Genomic DNA, 21,756 nt, shown 5'->3' on the forward strand with positions numbered 1-21,756 from the left:
TTTCGCCGTTTTAGCCTACGTAAATATTTACGTAGGCTATTACGGCGAAAAAAAGGGGAACGCAAATAGCGCAGTGGGCAATATTTTCATTCCTTTTTTTTCGCTGTTGTAGCCTATGTAAATATTTACATAAGCTATTGTGGTGAAAAAAAAGGAACACAAATAGCGCCCACTATGCTATTTCTGTTCCCCTTTTTTTTCGCTGTAATAGTCTATGTAAAAATATTTACGTGTGCTAAAACGGCGAAAAATAGGGAACTCAAATGGTGGTTGCCGTAGCCCCAGCCATTTACGTACCCCTTTTTTTTTGCTTGGCCTGCCATGATAGGCTACGAAAATACTTGCGTAGCCTATCACGGCAAAGACCAGGATGCAAATGGTGGCTGCAGCAGCCGGTCGAAAGACCAGCCACCGCTGCTGCTGCCGCTGGAGCTGCTACCATCCAGAACATCCGCTCCAGGTAAGCTTCATCCCAGGGGGAATCTGTGGGGGGGCAGGGGGGGCAATTTCACCACGGATTTTGGCCTGCCACCCCCGTGGCAGAATTCTCCACGATCCCTAGTAATTTGTAGGGATGTACGAAAGTCACTTACCGTTTCGCAGATCTGTTTCACGGTGGGGGGGAGGCACTCCGTCCCTCGCCCCGGAATCCTTGATGGGGGGGAGGTGCTCTGTCCCTCCCCGCAGAGTCCTGCCCAGCCGGCTCTGCTCCATGGGGATTCCGCGGAACCGCCAGCCGGCTCCGCCCGCAGCCGGACATCCGGCCGCTGGGCAGCAGGGACGCAAATGGCGGCGGCCGTAGCTGCTGCCGTTTGTATCCCTGTACTTAACAATGATAGGCTACGTAAATATTTACGTAGCCTATCACGGCAAAGTAAAAAAAAAGTGTACACAAATGGTGGTGGCTACGACGGCTGCCATTTGTGTTTGCTATTTTTTGCCATTCTAGCCTACGTAAATATTTATGTAGGCTAGAACGGCAAAAAATAGCAAACGCAAATGGCAGCCGCCGTAGCTGCCGTCATTTGCGTAGACTGCACCCAGCTGTGGCTGGCCTGGAGACCAGCCGCCACACTCGCCGCCGCACCCGCCACCGCTGCAGTCACCGCCGCTGCCCTGCCGCACCCACTGCCGCCACACTCACTGCCACCACTGCCCCGCCGCACCTGATGCCGCCGCCGCACCTGCCACAACACCCGCCACACCCGCCGCTGCCGCACCTGCCGCCGCTGCCCCGCTGCACCCTCCGCCACACCCAGAAAAAGAGGGTGGATGGCAGGGAGCAAAGGGGGTGTTTTGCTTGTATTCGGTGTGTTTTGCCAGGGAGAGTTATATGTATGTGCTGTGCGTACGGGGCAAATAGTGTGCCCTTATTTTCGCTGTAGTCTACGTAAATCTTTACATAGACTAGACGTGCCAAAATAAGGAATGCAAATGTTGGTCCCTATGGGAGCCGCCATTTGCGTACGCGGTTTTTCCCCCCCCCCAAAGTCACCTGTGATAGGCTACGTGACGATTTACGTAGCCTATCACGGCTGACTTTGGAAATCTAGCCGTGATAGGCTACGTAAATCGTCACGTAGCCTATCACGGGGTATTTTTTTTTACTTTTTGTTTCGCGGCCGGGGAGACGGGGCGCTTCTCCCCGGCCTGAATTTCGGCTGGGCGAGGCGGGAAGCCTCCCCCCCCCCGGCCTGAATTTCGGCCGGGCGAGGCGGGAAGCCTCCCGCCCCTCGCCTGAACTTCGGGGGGAGAAGCGAAGCACCTCCCCCCCACCGCGAAGCCAAGCTGCGAAAAGGTAAGTGACTTTTGTACATCCCTACCAGCATCCCTACATAGTACTCTCTCAAAACTCAGGTGTGGTCACTCATCCAGAAAGCATCTATGCTGATCAGTCACCTCACTAACCATCTTTTTCACTTGCCAGAGCAAGGACAGCCCATCAATCACCCTAGCAGTCTGACAGATGTTATTTTCACATGTGCCCTGAAAAGAATCCCTGAGCTGTGCTCCCTTGTGTTTTCCTCCTCTACCACACCACTGTTGGATATAGCTCAGTAATACAATACATTCCAGATTCTATTCCTCACATCTCAAAGTAAAGGATTTCACCTAGGAAGAGTGAAAACCTACAGAGAGGGTCATCTTGAACATAATCTAACACGGTAACTTTTCAGATTACCTTATACTGAAAACATCCCCCCCCCCCATATCCACTCTTGCACTTAAGGGCAATGGAGGGCAAGTTGCTACCTAAGCCAAGAAACACTTCATCAGTTCAATCAGGATCAGAGAAAAGTCTCATGGGAACTCCATCAACCTCTAAATTTCAGCAACTATATCCAGTCATTCTTTTATTACATTTCTATCTCATCCAACAGCCAAAGCTCTCTGGGTGGTTCACAGCATGATTAATCATAATATAAAATCTTTAACAAAAATTTTAAACAGTTTAGAATTGAGTTAAAAACAATTGACATTTTTTAAAAGAGTATTAGGAAGTATTGGATGGAACAGGCAGAGAGATAAGGAGATTTCACCTTAAACAGAAATCAAATCAAAATTGGGAGGGGTGTTGTAGGTAACTTCTCAGGAAAAATGTCTGAGAAATATTGTGGAAAGCCAAAGGTACTGAGATTAAGACTAGTAAAAATCCTCAAGGGGAATTTCATACATTTCCTGGATTTTGGGGTCTGTCGTGTGTGTTTGGGTATTTGGGTTGGTTAAGAGATTATCCAAAGGGACTCATGGAGATTCTTACATGCCCAGCTGGGTTTCCAAGACCCTAAAACACCCTTCTTCTCTCCCTAACAAACTGAAAACTATGGAGAAATTTGTACGTTTCAGCCAAGAAGTAACTGCTGGAAAAATAAAATCCACACATCAGGATCACATTGCTGTGTCCATGGAAGCACTAGTTTTGCACCTAAAGGGCTCTTGGGATTCCACTCAACATGTAGCAGTTGATGAACTTAAAAATGAAGTTGAACTTGTTTTCCAAAGAATAATATAGAACTTCTTTAAGAAAATGTATTCTTCATGGCAAGAGAGATAAAATGTTAGGAATCTTGGGCAATGAACTAAAATATGCTTCTTGAAGTGTGTTTATGCATCCCTCCTGTGCATAAAAATAATAATTAATTAATTAAAAACAAACAAACAGCCGATACAGGTAAGTCTCTGTACAATTATTTAAGGCCTGCCCAATTGGGAGGTATCTTTTCAGTGCCTTGATCTCTGAGTACTTATGGCATATAACTTCATAACAGATCAAGTATGGATAGTAGTGAGACTCCCTGGAGCTATAAAAGGACAGAAGAAAGATGGTAAATTTCCATGAAAAGCCTTAATGGACTGGAAAGACATAGACATTGTAAAATGGAAACCAGGGTGTGGGAGTGGGGTTGAGAGAAGCATCTGTAAAGAAAAGTCAAGCCTTCTCCTTGGATTTCATCCAGCATCTGTTTGAATACATATAATTTTAAATTCTAAAGTGCTTTGTTTATAAAAGGTATTTACTTTCATTCAAGATACATTTTTGGAACACTTCAAGAGGTCGACTAAGATGCCTTCTTTGCAGCTGTTAGTTTGATGTGATTTTTTTTTTAAGTAAAAGATATTTATTTGAAAAAAAGAAATCAGTCTGTCCATTGTAATGAAGCTCAGGGGTAATGAAAACAAATGACTTAAGTATATATAATAATAATTGACAAGATCTTTTATGATTGCCATTTTTATCTCAGTTGCAGAAAATACTAATTAAAGTGAAAAACACAAAATAAAAGGCCAGAGGAAATGTGATTTCTTTAAAAAGTATAAGTCAGGGGAGTAGGTATATATTTGCAAGGGGGGGGGAATGGCCCAAAGCCTCTTGAAGACCCATTTATTTGAGTGGGATAGTTATAGTTATTTGTGCATAACTCTGCCATTTAAATTCATGGTACTTCAAAATGCTTAACTTTGGCTGGAGGGATCAGGACCATTATGCTGAGAATGGACAGAGTTGATTTAGTCTGTGAACATTTTTTTTCCCAAATGGAAATTTGCACAGAAGGGTCATAGAATCATAGAATAGAAGGGTTGGAAGGGGCCTATAAGACCATCAAGTCCAACCCCCTGCTCAATGCAGGAATCCAAGTCAGAGCATCCCTGCCAGGTGGCTGTCCAGCCTCATCTTGAATGCCTCCAGTGTGGGAGAGCCCACCACCTCCCTAGGGAATTGGTTCCATTGTCATATTGGTCTAACAGTCAGGAAGTTTCTCCTGATGTTCAGCCGGAATCTGGCTTCCTGTAACTTGAGCCCATTATTCCGTGTCCTGCACTCTGGGATGATCGAGAAGAGATCCTGGCCTTCCTCTCTGGGACAACCTTTCAAGTACTTGAAAAGCACTATCATATCTTCCCTCAGTCTTCTCTTCTCAAGGCAAAACATGCCCGGTCCTTTAGTGTCTCTCCATAGGGCTTTGTTTCCAGTCCCCTGATCATCTTTATTACCCTCCTCTGAACCCTCTCCAGCTTGTCTGTATCCTTCTTAAAGTGCAGTGCCCAGAACTGGACACAGTACTCCAGATGAGGCCTAAGCAGTGCTGAGTAGAGGGGAACTAGTACTTCCTGGGATTTGGAAGCTATGCTTCTATTATTGCAGCCCAAAAGAGCATTTGCCTTTTTTTCAGCCACATCACATTGTTGGCTCATATTCAGCTTGTGATCTATAACAATCCCAAGATCCTTCTCGCTTGTAGTGTTGTTGAGAGACACCCAAAGGGTTTCTCTCCTTGTTTGATCATTAGGACTAGGCAGTGAATTCCAGGGGTACTAGAACTAAAAGCAACCATGTGCAGGTCCATGCTCTCTTGCTTTGCCCCTGATAGGGCAGGTTCCCTTCACAAACTGAGCGGGTTCCGTCTGTGATTTTGCAGGGGCTTCTGGGCTGTGGAGGCTGGTGGCTGCGACGTCAGTGGGGCTGTGAATCTGCTCTGGGCTTCAGTTAGAACTCTAAGGGAGCTATCCAGTGTGCTGAGCCCTATCCCTGAAATAGGTTCCATGCCTTGGATAGCTACTTTAGAGTTCTAACTGAAACCCAGAGTGGATCACTGACCCACTGACATAGGAGCCACCAGCCTCCACTGCTTCAAGGACACACTGAAGTGCAGTGGCAGAGCTCCTGCTTGGCATGCAGAAGGTCCCAGTTTCAATCCCTGGCATCTCCATGTAGGCCTGGGAAAGGCTCCTGTCTGAAACCCTGGAGAGCCATTGCTGCCACCAGTCAGTGTTGACAATACTGGACTAGTACATCGGCCAATGGTCTGACTTGGTATAAAGCAGCTTCCTATGCTCCTAGTTAGGGATACCCTGGCCTGACACCATTTTCACACTGCCTTTCCCTATATTTTCCTAGGGATGTATGAGCGATTTGTTTTGGTTCATTTTTCATGGAATTCACACCTCAGCAAAACATGAGCTTGTTGAGGTTCTCCACCTCAACTTTCGTTCCAACTTGGTGTGCATCAGATTACAAACTCTGAGTTTTTTCCCTTACAGACAAAGAATTTGGTAGGGATGTACGAAAGTCACTTACCTGGTCTCGCAGCTTGCTTCACGGTGGGGGGGAGGCGCTTCGCTTCTCCCCCCGAGGTTCAGGCCGGGGGGGGAGGCTTCCCGCCTCGCCCGGCCGAAATTCAGGCCGGGGAGAAGCGCCCCGTCTCCCCGGCTGCGAACTTCAAAAGAAAAAAAAAAAAAAAAGCCCAGTGATAGGCTACGTAACGATTTACGTAGCCTATCACGGCTAGATCTGCAAAGTCAGCCGTGATAGGCTACGTTAATCGTCACGTAGCCTATCACGGGTGACTTAAAAAAAAAAAGTGCGTCCCCTGTAGGGACCAAATAAGGGACCAAATAAGGAATGCAAATGGCGGCTCCCTATGGGGGCCGCCATTAGTGTACGCGCTTTTTTTAAAAAAAAAGTCACCCGTGATAGGCTACGTGACGATTAACGTAGCCTATCACGGCTGACTTTGCAAATCTAGCTGTGATAGGCTACGTTAATCGTTACGTAGCCTATCACAGGAGTGGGGTTTTTTTTACTTTTCTTGTAATGGCGGTGGCGGCAGCCGGTCAAAAGACCGGCTGCCGCCCCTGCCCCTGACAAAGACCTGCCAAACTGCTGCCGGGAGCGACATTCGTGAAAGGTAAGTCCCATCCCGGGGGGGGGGCGGGGGGCGGATAATTTCTCCCCGAACAACCTTCGGAGGACCGAATGCGTTGGCACTCAGCCCCCCGAAGTTTCAGGGAGAAATTCTCCCCCATCCCTAATTGGTGGAGCGTCTCCACCTCTGGGATTTGTAAAATGGAAAGAAAAAGCATTCAGCCTCATCTTATAGTGCTTCCCCATCCTTCTACTGCTGCCGCATTTGGTACTCAGGGCAAGATTAATAGTAGGGAGCAACTGGACAGCTGTCACATGTCCCACATCTAAGCCCTCCATCTGCTCACATTTGTGGCCTCTAAACAGAAGAGAAGCTCTTGAGATGCTAATGACAGAAGTTCATAGCAGGCTGTGTATGTCTATTAACTGCTGAATGCTGGAGTGTTCCGAGCTGATAAATGGCCCTGATCGGTCTTGATAGATATCCCACATTGGCTTGATTAGCCTTTACTACCATCTCAGTGACAATCTTGTTCTAACCTTGTGGAACTCCCACACTGATGCCTTAAGAAAAGGCTAACGTGTTCATTCAGGAGGTGGAGACTCAATAGGGAAAGGTATAATATATGGCAGTCATTCTTGAATCTCATGTCTGCAGGGAACTTTTCCACATCAACCTATCTGCCAAGGAACTCCTTCCTATTGTACAAGATTCCAAAAAGTGTTCAGATCACTTTGGGTGTTTCCCAAGCTGGTTGAGCTATTAGTATCTTGGATTGTCACAGAGCTGACAATATTGTATGCATGTATGCATTTATGCATGCATGCATGTATTTACATTTATATACCACCTTATCTGCTAAAAACAATTACATGCTCTAACAATAAAACCATTAAAAACAGTTAAAACATTAAAAATACACTAACAGCATACTCCTTCTCTTAATGTGTGTCCTTATGTAGCCAAAACACCATAATCCACACACAGGACAGAGGCATTAGCAGGGCTGTGGAATGGTTGTAGAAGTACCCCCCCCCAAAAAAAAAGCCCTGGGGGGGGGAACCCTAATGGGGGAAAGAAAACAAGCATCATGGCATAATGAGAACTGAGCATGCTTAGTGGGCACAGAATGCTAGCTGACTGAATGTTGAGGTAGGATGAGAAGTGGAATGGAATAGAGCATCCTGAAAAGGGACATGTTTGACTGGTTGGCTGAAACCCTGAGAAAGAGCACCCCACGTGGCAACCTTTTGCTGTAGGTTTTATTGTATGTTCTAAGGTTCACACAACCTGGGGCTACACAGTACAGGACTAGATTGATAATGGTAGGCAACCTGTCTTTTGGAGAAGTGTATCTGCTGGTACTGATGTTACTGGTTACAGTTACTATTACTGCGTTTCTGGGAAGTCCAATATTACTCAGAAAAACACAGCTTGAAAACCACTGCTTTTTAATGAAAGCCGAGTATGACTCTCTGCCACTTTCCAAGACAAAGCATAACAAGCGGGCTGTCTCCTTGACCTGCTAAGGTTAACTCTACCTTAGTCAGAACATGCTGTTCTTTTGTTTTCAGGTTTGGCAGGGAGGGCCTAGGTAGCATACAGTAACATGGAATAGCTGAATGGCCAACTCTAAGCTGAGTCATCTTCATAAATGTTAATAGTGTGTTTCACAGTGCCCAGGTTGCACTTTGTGAGTTGATAAGAGCAAAAAGGATCTGTGAGAGCTCTCTAATCTCCTCTGGTATTTGCGTTTGTGAGCCCATATGAAATAATATTATCCCTTTGATTTAGTTCCTCAGTTCTGAAGTACCAGAAGGGCACCATAAATAATAAATAATAACCACATCTCCATGCATAACAGCTTGGCTAACATTTAAAAACTTAATCAACCGATGTTAAGAGACTTTTTTTTTTTTTGAGAAGGCAATTGTGTCGTTGCAAATACTTTCATTTATTTAGAACACACAGACAACTGGAGACAATCAGCTATTCCATCACTAGCTTAGCAGGATTTAGCCGAGTCTTAACATTATTGGACATATTTATTCACTGGCATCCACCAGCTTCAGTTTCCTGTTAAAGCCTTCCACTAAAAGTAATGCCTATATATGGAATGGCCCTCTTGTCCAGCTGCACAGTTATGGCATACACCAGCCTCACCTACCCTGGTGGCCTCCAGAGGTTTTGGACTATAACTCTCAGCATCCCTGACGATTGGCCATGCTAGCAAGGGCTGACGCTAACTGACATCCAAAGCATATGGAAGACAGCAGGGATTGTATCCAGTGGTGGTGTTCCACCAGCAGAAGGGAGTCCGCTGGTGGAAAGGATTTCCCCTTCCCCCTGCAGTAATATTTAAATATTTACGTAGGCTAAAATGGTGAATCAAAAAGGGACGCAAATAGCGCCCGCTACGCTATTTGCGTTCCCCTTTATTTTCGCCGTCATAGTCTACGTAAATTATTACATAGACTAAGATGGCCAAAAATAAGGAATGCAAATGGCGGTGGCTGTACCTGTAGCTGCCACCATTTGCATACGTGTTGGGTTTTTTTCCTTTCCCAGAGCCCTCCGCAGCCGGAAATCCGGCTGTGGACGGCTCTGGCCTGGGCTGGGCCTGGCTGGCTGCTCCGTAGAGCTGCCGCAGAGCGCAGCCGGCCGTGGAGGATTCCGGGACGGAGGAACGGATCGCCTCCCCCCCATCGAGGATTCCGGGGGGAGGGACGGAACGCCTCCCGCCCCCATCAACGTAATCCTCAGAAAGGTAAGTGACTTTCGTACATCCCTAATTCCAAGATCCTTCTCGCTTGTAGTATTGTTGAGCCAGGTATCCCTCATCTTGTAACTGTGCATTTGGTTTCTTTTTCCTAGGTGCAGAACTTGGCATTTATTCCTATTAAATTTCATTCTGTTGTTTTCTGCTCAGCACACCAGTCTATAAAGATCACTTTGAATTTTATTTCTGTCTTCCAGGGTATTAGCTATCCTGCCCAATTTTGTGTCATCTGCAAATTTGATCAGCATTCCCTGCACCTCCTCCTCCAAGTCATTCATAAAAATGTTGAAGAGCACTGGGCCCAGGACTGAGCCCTGTGGTACCCCACTCATTACCTCTCCCCAGTTTGAGAAGATCCCATTGGGAAGCACTCTTAGAGTCCGATTCTGTAGCCAACTGTGGATCCACCGGATCATTGTTTCATCTAGCCCACTTTGAGCTAGTTTGCTCATCAGGATATCATGGGGCACTTTGTCGAAAGCTCTGCTGAAGTCGAGGTATATTATGTCTACAGCATTCCCACGGTCCACAAGGGAGGTTACCTGATCAAAAAATGAGATCAGATTCAACTGGCAGGATTTGTTCTTGACAAATCCATGTTGGCTTTGAGTAATCGCTGCATTGTTTTCAAGGTGCTTACAGATGGATTGCTTTATCATCTGCTCCAGGATTTTCCCAGGGATTGATGTCAGACTGACTGGTCTGTCCCAGATTCCCAGATTCCTCCCTTTTGCCCTTTTTGAAGATAGGGACAACATTAGCCCTCCTCCAGTCATCTGGCACTTCCCCCATCCTCCATGCTTTCTCAAAGGTAATACACAGTGGTTCTGAGAGTTCTTCTGCTGGTTCCTTTATTACTCTAGGGTGCAGTTCATCTGGCTCTGGAGATTTGAACTCATTCAAAGTAATAAGGTGTTCCTTGACCATATGCCTATCAATCTCAAACTGCAATCCTGCCCCTTCAGCCTGTACTTCGCCTTTGCCAGGGGGGTCATAGACCCGCTTTTGGGAGAAGACTGAGCCAAAGTAGGAATTGAGCACTTCTGCCTTTTCTTTGTCATCTGTTATTATTTTGCCATCCTTATTTAATACTACCACTTATTTCCTCTGTTTTTTATTATGCATTGCACGTATCTGAAGAAAGCCTTTTTGTTGCTTGTAGCATCCCTCGCTAACCTCAGCTAGGGGTGTACAGATTCCCCACCGTCTGTTCCAGTGGGGAATCTGTGGGGGGGGGAGGCGATCCATTCCCCCCCCCCCAAGATTCTCCAGACTGGTTCCTCTCCACTCAGATTCCAGGAGGGGTAAAACTGGCTTGGGGGCGCTTACCTTCCCTCCTGCCAGCCAGAGCCGTTTGCCTCCTCCCTGTCCCTGCTGATTGCCATGTTTATTTTAAAAAAAGTGGCGATCAGGAGGATGTGCCCATAGACTTATATGCAAATAGAGTCATGAATCTTGTGTATAAGTCTATGTGTCCATAGGCTTATATGCAAGATTTATGGCTCTATTTTGTATATAAGTCTATGGGCACATCCTCCCAATTGCCTTTTTTTTTTTTTAAGACATGGCAATCGGCAGGGACAGGGAGGAGGCAAACGACTCTGGCTGGCAAGAAGCAGCTGAGTGCTGTTCCGCCTCCAGTCCTCGTGGAGCCAAGGCAAGTAGTCCCGATCCACTGAGGATTCCTGAGGCCAGATTCCAAAGAATCCAGCCTCATTTGAATCTGCAGCGGATTTCTCTGACATCCCTAACCTCAGCTTGTTCTTATCTTTAGCCTTCCTGATGCCATCCCTGCAATTCTGTGCTACCTGCCTGTATCATGTACTCTGCACCCCTCCAGGGTTTCCAGGTTTCCTGCTGCCTGCTATCTGATCCTCTTAATGTAGAAATGCCTGTGGGATTCTGCTGCCACCTTCATCTGCCACTGAGCTGTTGTCTCTCCTACCCATCCTTTCTACCAGAAGAAGGATTTAAAATGCTCACTGTCCATGGAGGGATGTGCAGCACCTTCTTGCAAAATGCCATCAGTCTGGTCAAAATATGTTTGGCTTCCCTCAATGATGCTCAGATTTTACACCTGAGGAGAATCCCTCCCCCCATTTCTCACCCCAAATTCACACTGAATTACAGCTTAGGCCAGGGGTAGGCTGATAATCCCTGGCCATTGGCCATAATGGCTGAGGCTGATGGAAGTTGTAGTCCATATTATATGGAGGGCACCAGGTTGCCTACCCCTGGATTAGGCTGTTATCTAAGCAAAAAGAAAGAAAGAAAGAAAGAAAGAAAGAAAGAAAGGCTCAAAATCATGAAATGCCTGTTTAATTTTGTGCAATCCCAAGTTCTTTCCCTGAGGAAGGAGTAGATCTCTGAAACATTAGGGCTGCACAAACATAAATAGGTACTCTGATTTTGTATCATTTTTTATTTTTTTATATTTTCTGGGCCTCCCTGTTGTTGGTTGTGTTTTGTGGGAAAATGTGGCAATTGTTTGGAACTGGTGATGCAAAAGGCTTCTTGATGAGTAGAAGCTATGAAATTATATAGGTTTTCTATTGATTATTGCTTCTGGCTGCATTCCTATACATATTTACCTGGGAGGAAGCCCCACTGAAGTCAGGGATGGCCCAAGACCTTTTGCTGCCTCAGACAGAGGACAAGACTACCCCCCCACACACACACATTCTACATGCAGAAGCCAACAGGAGCGTGTTAAATCTTATTTGAGCACTGGCAACGAGATAACATCCTCCACTAAACCTAAGGGCAGCCAGCAGGACAGGCTGTATCCTCCATGAGAGGGAAATGGCTCAGGAGAAATGATTCACCACTGCCTGTTCCCAGCATCTGCTACCTGAGCCGATTGCCTCACTCTGCCTAATGATAAGGCCAGCCCTGATTTATAGGATTGCCCTGTTCTTTTCTCAGGTAGGATGTCAGAGTGTTCCACTGAATGTTCTCGTGAAGATTTCAGTAAAAGTTCCAAAAAAGGCATAACTTCAAGAGTCAGTTAATAACCAAGCAACTCACCAGCCTAAAGCCAGTATTCAAATTTCCTCCATTTGCATCCATCTTCTCATTTTTTGATCAGCTAACCTCCCTTGTGGACTGTGGGAATGCTGTGGACATAATATACCTCGACTTCAGCAAGGCTTTCGACAAAGTGCCCCAGGATCTCCTGATGAGCAAATTAGGTCATCAGGAGGTTGCATTAGTGAGAGCTGCATATACAGCACTGATTTTAAGAAGAACATTGACAAGTTGGAGCACAACCAGAGAAGAGCAACCAGGATGGTGAAGGGTCTGGAAACCAAGTCCTACGAGGAATGGTTGAAAGAGCTGGGTATGTTTGGCCTGGAGAAGAGACGATTAAGGGGAGACTAGGGATGGTGTGGGCACCCATCTCAGTCTGCAAATTTGTCGGGAGATTCACAGTGGTTTTTGCATATAAGTCTATGTGGGCACATAGACTTATATGCAAAAAGCACTGTGAATCACCCATATATTCTAGTTTCACAGCACTATGTTGCGTATAAGTCTATAGGCATGGGCTGCTGACCACCATTTTTTAAAAAAAGAAAATGGTGATTGGGACAGAGATGAATGGGCCCAGGTAAGTTGTGGGCTGCTTACCGAGCACAGAGAGGTGTTCAAGTGCAGCCCGGAGGACCAGCGAGCGGGGCTAGGAGCTGGGCAGGCACCTGGAGAACCCAGACAGGAGAGCTCCCTAGGGGAGACATGATAGCAGTGTTCAAATATCTGAAAGGCTGTCATGCAGAAGATGGGGCAGATTTGTCCTCTGTTGCTCCCAAGATCAGGGATAGAATCAATGGGTGGAAATTGCAAGGAAGCAGATTTCAGCTTAACATTAGTTGAAATTTCCTAATGGTGAGAGCTGTTCAGCAGTGGCACAGATGGCCTGAGGAGGTGGTGGGTTCTCCTTCACTGAAGATATTTAAGCAGAGGCTGGATGGCTATCTGTCAGGGATGGTGTAGCTGCAACCTGCAGGGCAGTGCCTGAGCTGAGCAGGGGGTTGGTCTAAATGATCCCCAAGGTTCTTCCAACTCTATGATTGTATGATTCTAAAATCTAAGAATCTCAGTGAGACTGAGATTGACAATTCCATCCATCCCTAGTTCAATCCCTGGCATCTCCAGGTAAGGCTGATAATGTTCCTTGGAGAGCTTCTACCAGTCAGAATGGACAATACTAGCTAGATGGACCAATGATATGACTTGGTATATCATTTCCATGACAATTGGTGCTCAGCTGTGGTAGCCAAGAAGTGCATCCATCACCATTGCTTTCATGTACCTATAAAATCAGATGTGGGATGGGATGAGGAGGGGAAAGGAAAGCATACTTTAAGCACTGTTGTGGTGCTGAGAGTACAATAGGTGACCACTTTCCATATAGTGTAATACCTTTATTAGGCCAATTCAAAGATCAGCAAAAAAAAAAAGTACAAGTTTCTGAGATCTCCAGATCTCTTCATCTGGCAAGACGTTACAAAAATCAGGTTGGAAGGGGTGGCAGGATAGGAGTGGGGGAAGGCTGACTGGACGTTGTAGTCAGGATGTCTGCATAGTCAGAGGCCTGGTCCACCCATAACAACAACCCAGAATATGGGATGAGTGGGTTGTGGTTAAATTGTGGGTTGTTTTTATGTGTGAACCCTACACTATGATTTAACTAGTGGTTGTTAATTATGAACAACCCAGGAAGAGAAATGGTGGTTTGTTGTTGAGTTGTGAGCTCTGAATTGCTTGTGGTTAACAAACATAGTTAAACTATTGTGCAGGATTCACACAGAATTACAACCCATGATTCAGTGACAACCCATAGTCAACCCATACTCTGGGTTGTCGTTACATGTGTACAAGATCAGATTCTTATGATGGAGGAGGAGGGTTTGCAGATATTCAAATTGGGCTGTGCCTGATGATGTGAAGGTTTCAGTGCCCCTAGGAGCACTGGGGACATTTTTTTCTTTCTTTCAGCACTGGCAAATGCAACCCCAACACAATGCATGTACTATGGCAATGTTTGTGATGCTTGAAATAAATAATTATCCAATTGTGACCATAGTATTCTTCCAACATATTTATTTTCCCTCATATTCAAGCAGTAATTGTTTATTATTGTTTACTGAAAACAGCTCTGTAACTAAATGAGATGACTTCTTTACTCTCTGTATGTGTTCTGATGAAATGTATGTAGTCACTGAAGGTTTTGACCAGTGATGTGTGTGCGTGTGTGTGTGCGCGTGCACGTGTGTGCGTGTAGTGCTTCCCTTCCTAGAAATTAACATTAACACAGCCTTAAGAAACATAAATATTCATTCTATTTATTTACTTTTCTGTGAGATTAAAAAAAAGTTTTCTTATCCATGTGTTTTCTGAAAGCCCTTGAGGTAGCTGTCAATTGGAGTGCAAACTGGAGTGTGCAAAAATGTTGTGCTACTTTGCTGATAAAGCAAATATGTGCAGGCTTTTAGTTACGGCAGTGTAAATGTTGACAAATTTGATTAAACTACAGAGTACAAAAAACCCTTCCAATTTCTAGTGTCACAATAACAACTAAGAACTCTCGCCTCCTTCTGCAGGATTATGCTGAAAAGGAGAATACGATAGCCAAGGCTCTGGAAGACCTTAAAGCAAACTTCTATTGTGAACTTTGTGACAAACAATATTACAAACATCAAGAGTTCGACAATCACATCAACTCCTACGACCACGCACATAAACAGGTAAGTGTTGCCCTTTTTATTTTCATGGCTGCCAGTGCCAATAGGATGTAACAGCAAAGTTTTCTTTAGAGTGTACGGCTGCCCATTGCTTCGTGTCTGGGACTTGGGTGAAAATTAGAGGAAGAGCTGTGATTTTAACATATGCATGCCTGCTTGCTGAAAAAACATGCAAATGTCAGTGCGGAAATCAAAACACATGAACATTCAAATAAGTCCTAAATCAATCAGTCCCTCTGTCTGTCTGTCTGTCTATCTAAATATATTTGTGATTAATCATTTGCTTTTTAACTGATTATTGGTTGAATAATTTCACATAAATCTGCCCTGCAGTTAAGATCTATATCAGAGGTCCTTCTTTGGGGGAAACCTGCATTCTAGTTATAAGTGAGTGGCTAACCATATGTACCTGGAGCCCACCTTACTGTCTCTGAGGCACCAGGCAAAGTCTATCCCCTTCTCTTAGCCTTTTAGTGCCATCTAATTTGCCATTTAGGATCTTTGTTCCCCTGTGGGGTGGGGGGTTGCTTCATTGGCTCCTGCCTTGTCTTAGTGATTTTGTGCTGCTTCTTGTTGCTTTGTTGTTTGCTTGTGATGTTTTATTGTTTAAGGCTGCAGTCCTATACTCAATTACTATGGAGTCCATCCCTTTGAACTCAGGGGGCGTTACATGGGATTACGTTGTTGACCTATTTTATTAGCTGCATTGACACTTACATTACAAGGTGGCATTCAAATCTTAAAATAAATAAAACCATCACATTTAAATATATTGCTCTAACATGAAACTTTGAGATACTGAAGGACTTGTGAGAATTTACAATTTAATAAATAAGAGCTGCCACTCATTCCATTTACATTTAATAATGTGTTCCCTATTGCTGAGGCACTAGAAGAATCAAAATAGCTTCCAAAGATTAGCAACTGTATCCTGAACTTTCAGCCCCACCAATTAAAATTTGCTGGCCCAACCATTTAATCAACTAAAGCAGTAATGGATTAATCTACTGATTAAAGCATGAAGGCCCGCATATGAGTGGTTGCATCCTCACTGCTCCCTTGATTTGATTTCTTATCCAGGGCATCCTGAGTAACATCTTGAGTATGCCCTGCATTTACATGCTTGCCTGGTATAGACAGCTGCTGCTGTGATGGTCCCAAAACGGTAGAGCATAAGCCTCCAATCCTAAACGCGCTTACTTGGGGGAAAAGTCCCACTGAACTCTATAGGACTGCTTTCTGAGTAGACATGTGCAGAATTGCACAGAGAAAGAGAATAGTTAAGGTAATCTCTTTTAGAGGATCCTGCTTTGCTCATATGCCAGCTTGTTGTACAGTGACGTCACTCTTAACAAGGCACAAAGGAAGGTTATTTATCTTCAGTTACTGTAGTTGTTCAGTCATTCAGTCATGTCCAACTCTTCGTGACCCCATGGACCATAGCACGCCAGGCCTTCCTGTCCTCCGCTCTCTCCCGGAGTGCGCTGAAGTCCATATTCATTGCATCGGTGATGGATATTTGAGCTTCAAAATATTTGAGCTTCAGCTTCAGTATCTGTCCTTCCAATGAGCACTCAGGGTTGATTTCCTTTAGGATTGACTGATTTGATGTCCTTGCAGTCCAGGGGACTTGTAAGAGTCTTCTCCAGCACCACAGTTCGAAAGCATCAGTTCTTCGGCGCTCAGCCTTCCTTATAGTCCAGCTCTCACAGCCATACGTTGCTACTGGGAAAACCATAGCTTTGTTTATATGAACCTTTGTCGGCAAGGTGATGTCTCTGCTTCTTACTATGCTGTCTAGGTTTGCCATAGCTTTCCTCCCAAGGAGCAAGTGTCTTTTAATTTCATGGCTACAATCACCATCTGCGGTGATCTTGGAGCCCAAGAAAATAAAATCTGTCACTGCTTCCATTTCTTCCCCTTCTATATGCCAGGAAGTGATAGGGCCAGATGCCATGATCTTCGTTTTTTTAAAGTTGAGTTTCAACCCAGCTTTTGCACTCTCCTCTTTCACTCTCAACAAGAGGCTCTTTAGATCCTCTTTGCTTTCTGCCATTAGGGTGGTATCGTCTGCATATCTGAGGTTGTTGATAATTCTCCCGGCAATCTTAATTCTGACCTATGATTCATCCAACTCGGCATTTCTCATGATGTACTCTGCATATAAGTTAAATAAGCAGGGTGACAATATGCAGCCTTGTTGTACTCCTTTCCCAATTTTGAACCAATCGGTTGTTCCATGTCTGGTTCTTACTGCTGCTTCTTGACCCTCGTACAGTTTTCTCGGGAGACAGATAAGGTGGTCTGGTACTCCCATCTCTTTAAGAATTTGCCAGAGTTTGTTGTGATCCAAACAATCAAAGGCTTTAGCGTAGTCAATGAAGCAGAAATAGACGTTTCTCTGGAATTCTCTTGCTTTCTCCATGATCCAGCGAATGTTGTTGATTTGATCTCTAGTTCCTCTGCCTCTTCGAAACCCCGCTTGTACTTCCAGTAGTTCTCAGTTCACATACTGCTGAAGCCTAGCTTGTAAGATTTTGAGCATAACCTTGCTGGCATGTGAAATGAGCACATTTCAGTTACTACTTACATCAAAATTGTTCCCAAATGACATTAGGCTGCAGTCTTAAACACGCTTACAGAGCAATGCTACGCATGTCTCAAATAAGTTCTATTAAATTCAGTGGGACTTACTCCCAGGTAAGTGTGCATAGTATTGCAGCCTTACTTGGAAGTAATTCACATTAAATTCTGTGGGAATCACTTCTCTGAGTAAACATATTTAAATGAAAAAAGCACACACCCCAAAAAGTGTAGTCAAGAATCAGGTTTGACACATTGTCCACTTGTGGGGTTCAATGTGCTGAACCAAACATTTACTGTCATGACCTTTCAGTTCAAAATAGGGGATAGTAGTAAAGAGGCCTCTGAAATTAGGGGGCAATGTTGTGGGGTTGTGAAAGTGTTCAAAGTTTCAGGGAGGGGCACTTATCATTTGGTGGCATCTTTCAAACTTGCTTTTCTTTTTCTTTTTACTTTAGAAAGGGCAGTTCTCATTGGCAGCTGCCATTTTCAGTCCCAGAATGCCCTGGGGACACAGTTCTAAGGGACACTGTTAGAAAAATAGTAGTGGCCAGTGGGGAACACCACCTCCACCAGGACTCCACCATACCATTGTTCTAGCACACTCCTGGGTGAGGTGGAGGAGAAATGGTGTCTGTCAGGAGGTGGCTGCTGTGAGGAGCAACGCTGCCATCCCTAATGGCAGCAACAAAACCCAAATTTTAAAGGTAAATAGAAGAAAAAAGAAAGAAGGTAGGAAGACAGACAGACTGAATGAAAGAAGTTGTGCTAATGGTAAGTTCCCTGCATGAAACTGTGGGGAACTTTTGCACATACACCTCTGCAAACATAAAATCACCAACATGCTTCCCCTCCTGCCACAAATTTGCTACCCGTTAATTTCCTACTAAGTTTCCTTAGTACAGCTTCTATATTCCAGTAAGACCTTCCTGCCAGTTAACATTTTTGCTATGTGTGAGTGGATTTTTCCTCCTCTCCCCATCTCTCCTCACCCCTCTCTGGAGCAGTCCACAGGCTGAAATGCTTCTTTCGCTCTCACATACTGTTAGCAGAAGTAAATATTAATATGCTAGCATCATACAAATTGGCCTCCCAGCCTTTAAGTGGCTGATGGTTATGATTCACATAGAAGCATGGAAAATTGAACATCATGTGAGAAGCAGGCAAACAGGATATTGGAGGGAGGAGAAGTGGCTATACTTTCTTTTACCTGTTGACATCCTGTATAAATATTTGACAAAACGGAATAAATAGCCGGAAACTCATAGGCCTGTGAGCAGAAGGAGAACATGTGTGAGTGCTGTTCCATTAACTACTGCACAAGTGCTGGTGGAATACTTCTTGCAATGCGGCCCTGTGATGTACCAGAGGTGGTATTACGGTGTATATAAAATGGTAGATTAGGAAGAGACAGGCTGCAGCATATAAACTGGCAGGCCATGCAAATTGGGATTTGAGTGATAGCTCTTGCAAAGGGAAGAACTCCTTTGGAAACGAGATCACAAGATTTCTGGACATACGGCTCCGGTCCAGGTTATCTGAAAGACCGTATCCTCCCTTATGAACCTGCCTGTGTTCTGAGATCTTCTGGGGAGGCCCTTCTCTCAGTCCCACCACTGTCACTGGCACATTTGGTGGGAACCCAGGAGAAGGCCTTCTTGGTGGCTGCCCCACGGCTGTGGAACACCCTTCCCAGGGAGGTTAGGATGGCTCCCTCCTTGATGTGTTTCCAGAGGCAGAATAAAACATTCTTGTTCCAGCAGGCCTTTGGGACATAGCTGGAACCTGGGGTTAAGCTGCTAAAATGCTGTTTTAAAATGCTGTTTTAATGTTTTAATATAATTTTAATTGTTGTTTAATTTAGATTTTAACTTTTGTATATTTTCATATGTTTTAATTGTATATGTTTTAATTTTTGTAAGCCACCTTGTGTCCCAGCACTAGGGAAAAGGTGGGGTATAAATATAATAATAATAGTAATAATAGTAATAATAATAATACAGGTGTAGCTGTGAATAGAAACAATGTTAGAGGTTTTCAGAGTGATAATGAAGTTAGGCAGCTAATTTGACTGAACATTCCTAGCCAACAGAGAGGTGCCTGCGGCCTAAGTGAGGAGCTTCAAGATTTTGGCTTAAAACTGGTGGTCAGGGTAAAAAGAGGCTTGAAAAGGAAGGCAGTGGAGAGCGTTGCAAAAGTCCCCCCCCCGCCCAAGCCATACATGGCTGATGGGCCATGTTCCGCTTGTCACAAATTGTGACAGATGTTACTTCATGGTGACTTTTCTTAATTATAACATTTTAATTGTGTTTTCTCCCCCCTGCTGATATTAAACTGCTAGAAAGATGGGCAGGCAGTAATATTTTATTCTACTTATATCATTTAAAATCCTGGGTGTTCAGCACCTTCGTAAAAGTAGGATATTTCTGTAGCTGCTTTAACATAACGTTTGTGTAATGAGAATCTGCTACTGTGACAGTTTGGAACATGAACCCCCCCCCCTTTTTTTTTTTGCCAAGACTCAAAGGTAGAAGTGATTCTTTCTTTCTTTCTTTTCTTAATCCATCATGTTTACCTATCAGAGTTCTGGTAAGACTTGAACTGACCTTTTATTAGATAGGGATGGGCGAGAAATTGGTTGGCTTTGCATTTTAAGGCAGCAACCGACTGTGGACCCGGATGTAATTTGGGGTCGGAAATCCATACATTTCTGAATTCAAGATGCATTTTGAAAAATAAAAGTAAAATAAATTTGACAAGAAGCATATCTTTGAAAATTGCATACACTGCACACACACACACACACACACACACTTGAGTCAACAGGTGCATATGTACAAAAATGTGTACATTTCAAAAATGCTGGCAAAAAAGTACATTCTGAAAAAGGCACTCCCAAATATATAAAAATGTATTTGGGGGCAAAAATAGAAAACCTCACATAGAACTGGAATGAAATGAACTTGGTGGTATAAAAATAAGAACCTCAGCAAAATTGAGCTTTACAGATTCATCCATTCCTGTTATTGGATGAGTCTTCACTACCAATCAATGAGTCTGAAGTTTCGTGAATATCTATCATCTCTCTCTCTCTCTCTCTATCTTGGTGTATGTGTGTGGGGGTCTGTTTTCTAGATTTTATTCTGATTTGGTCCCTGACAAAGACTTTTTTTTCCAGGCCTATTAATTTGTTCCTGCTTTACGTTCATTTCATCTAGTCCATGTATTTGTGCTGTTTTTATATATTTAATTGAGTTACTCCATTAAATGGAGTTATTGTATGTTTCAGTTGTTTTTGTCTTGTAAGCCCCCCTCAATACATAGTTATAGGGTGGCTTATAATTTTTTTTAATTAAATTAAATAAAACAAACTCTAGACTAATCTGAAAGGAAGGGGCTCCTTACCTCTCTACCTTTGGGGGGTAGGCTTGCAAATAACAAGTTTATGGGTGTCCCTGGTACCAGATTTCCGTGGTTATCCTGACCTTAGTCTTTATCAGTTAATTGGAGCCATTTTGCTATCACTCACTCCTCATGGGCAGCATCTCATTATTTCAGGCAATTAGCTGCAACAATTAGCTGGGAAAGGCTGCCCCATCTTTGCAGGGAAATGATTTTCTTTCATGAGATGACTCTTTGAGCCTCCTTCTGCTGAAAATGTTTGAAGCTGAGGTTAAGGCCTCTCTAAGCAGACTGAGAATGTCTGGCTAACACCTGAGATCATCAATGTGGAACACTTAGGAAAAGTACTAAGTATTATAATTAGATCAGTTAACAAAGCAGAATACCTTTTCCTTTTTTGTCTTTGTGCTCAGTCAGGCAGGTAACACAACACCATTTGAGAACTCCCAGCACATAGCTGTCTGTCATTCTCTGAAAACTAGCCCTGTTTCTCTTGCTGCATGAGACCACAGCAGTGAAAAAGCTTCTACCTAACTATCAAGAAAAAGTAATGGGGGTTAACAGCTTTGTTGATAGTGTGGCAAGAACAATTACCCTTGCATTCCAGCTCATACATTGTTTTTCCTCCCTTATCTGTCTTCACTCACCTTTACTCCATGAATGACAAGATCTTAGGGCAGGGGTCCCCAACCTTTTTGGGTCAGTGGGCAAATTTGAAATTCTGAGAGAGTTTCATGGGCACCTTCACAAAATGGCTGCTATGGGAGTCCATGCTTGTTCATCAAATGGCTGCCATAATGATCATGGGTAGTCACAAAACACTCATTTCCTGATGACAGTGAAAGAAAAGCAACTTTCCCAAGAACAAGGGCAGAGATGGGGGCTGCACTCCAAAACACAAAACCACTCTGTTGAACCCAAATAAAGGTAGGGATGTATGAAAGGTACTTACCTTTCCGCGGATTATGCTGATGCTGTGGGGGAGGCGTTCCGTCCCTCCCCCTGGAATCCTGGCCGGGGGGGAGGCGCCCCCTCCCCGGAATCCTGGCCGGCTGGCTCCGCTCCGACATCTGGCCGCTCCGACGGATCCGACATCCGCTCT

At 44.3% G+C, this 21,756-nt stretch overlaps 1 protein-coding gene across 2 annotated transcripts in view; it reads left to right on the forward strand.

Annotated features, from left to right (window-relative positions):
- Positions 1 to 21,756, forward strand: part of ZNF804A (zinc finger protein 804A) — a 390,152-nt gene that overhangs the window by 289,503 nt on the left and 78,893 nt on the right. For both annotated transcript variants that reach the window (XM_084829868.1, XM_084829874.1), the window contains exon 2: positions 14,529 to 14,672. In XM_084829868.1, the coding sequence (XP_084685994.1) occupies positions 14,529 to 14,672 (144 nt within the window). The remainder of the gene's footprint in view (positions 1 to 14,528; positions 14,673 to 21,756) is intronic.

The sequence above is a fragment of the Heloderma suspectum genome, chromosome 1, assembly GCF_057233095.1.
Source record: "Heloderma suspectum isolate Gila_16-S chromosome 1, 16-S_ref, whole genome shotgun sequence".
Classification (NCBI taxonomy): Eukaryota; Metazoa; Chordata; class Lepidosauria; order Squamata; family Helodermatidae; genus Heloderma; species Heloderma suspectum.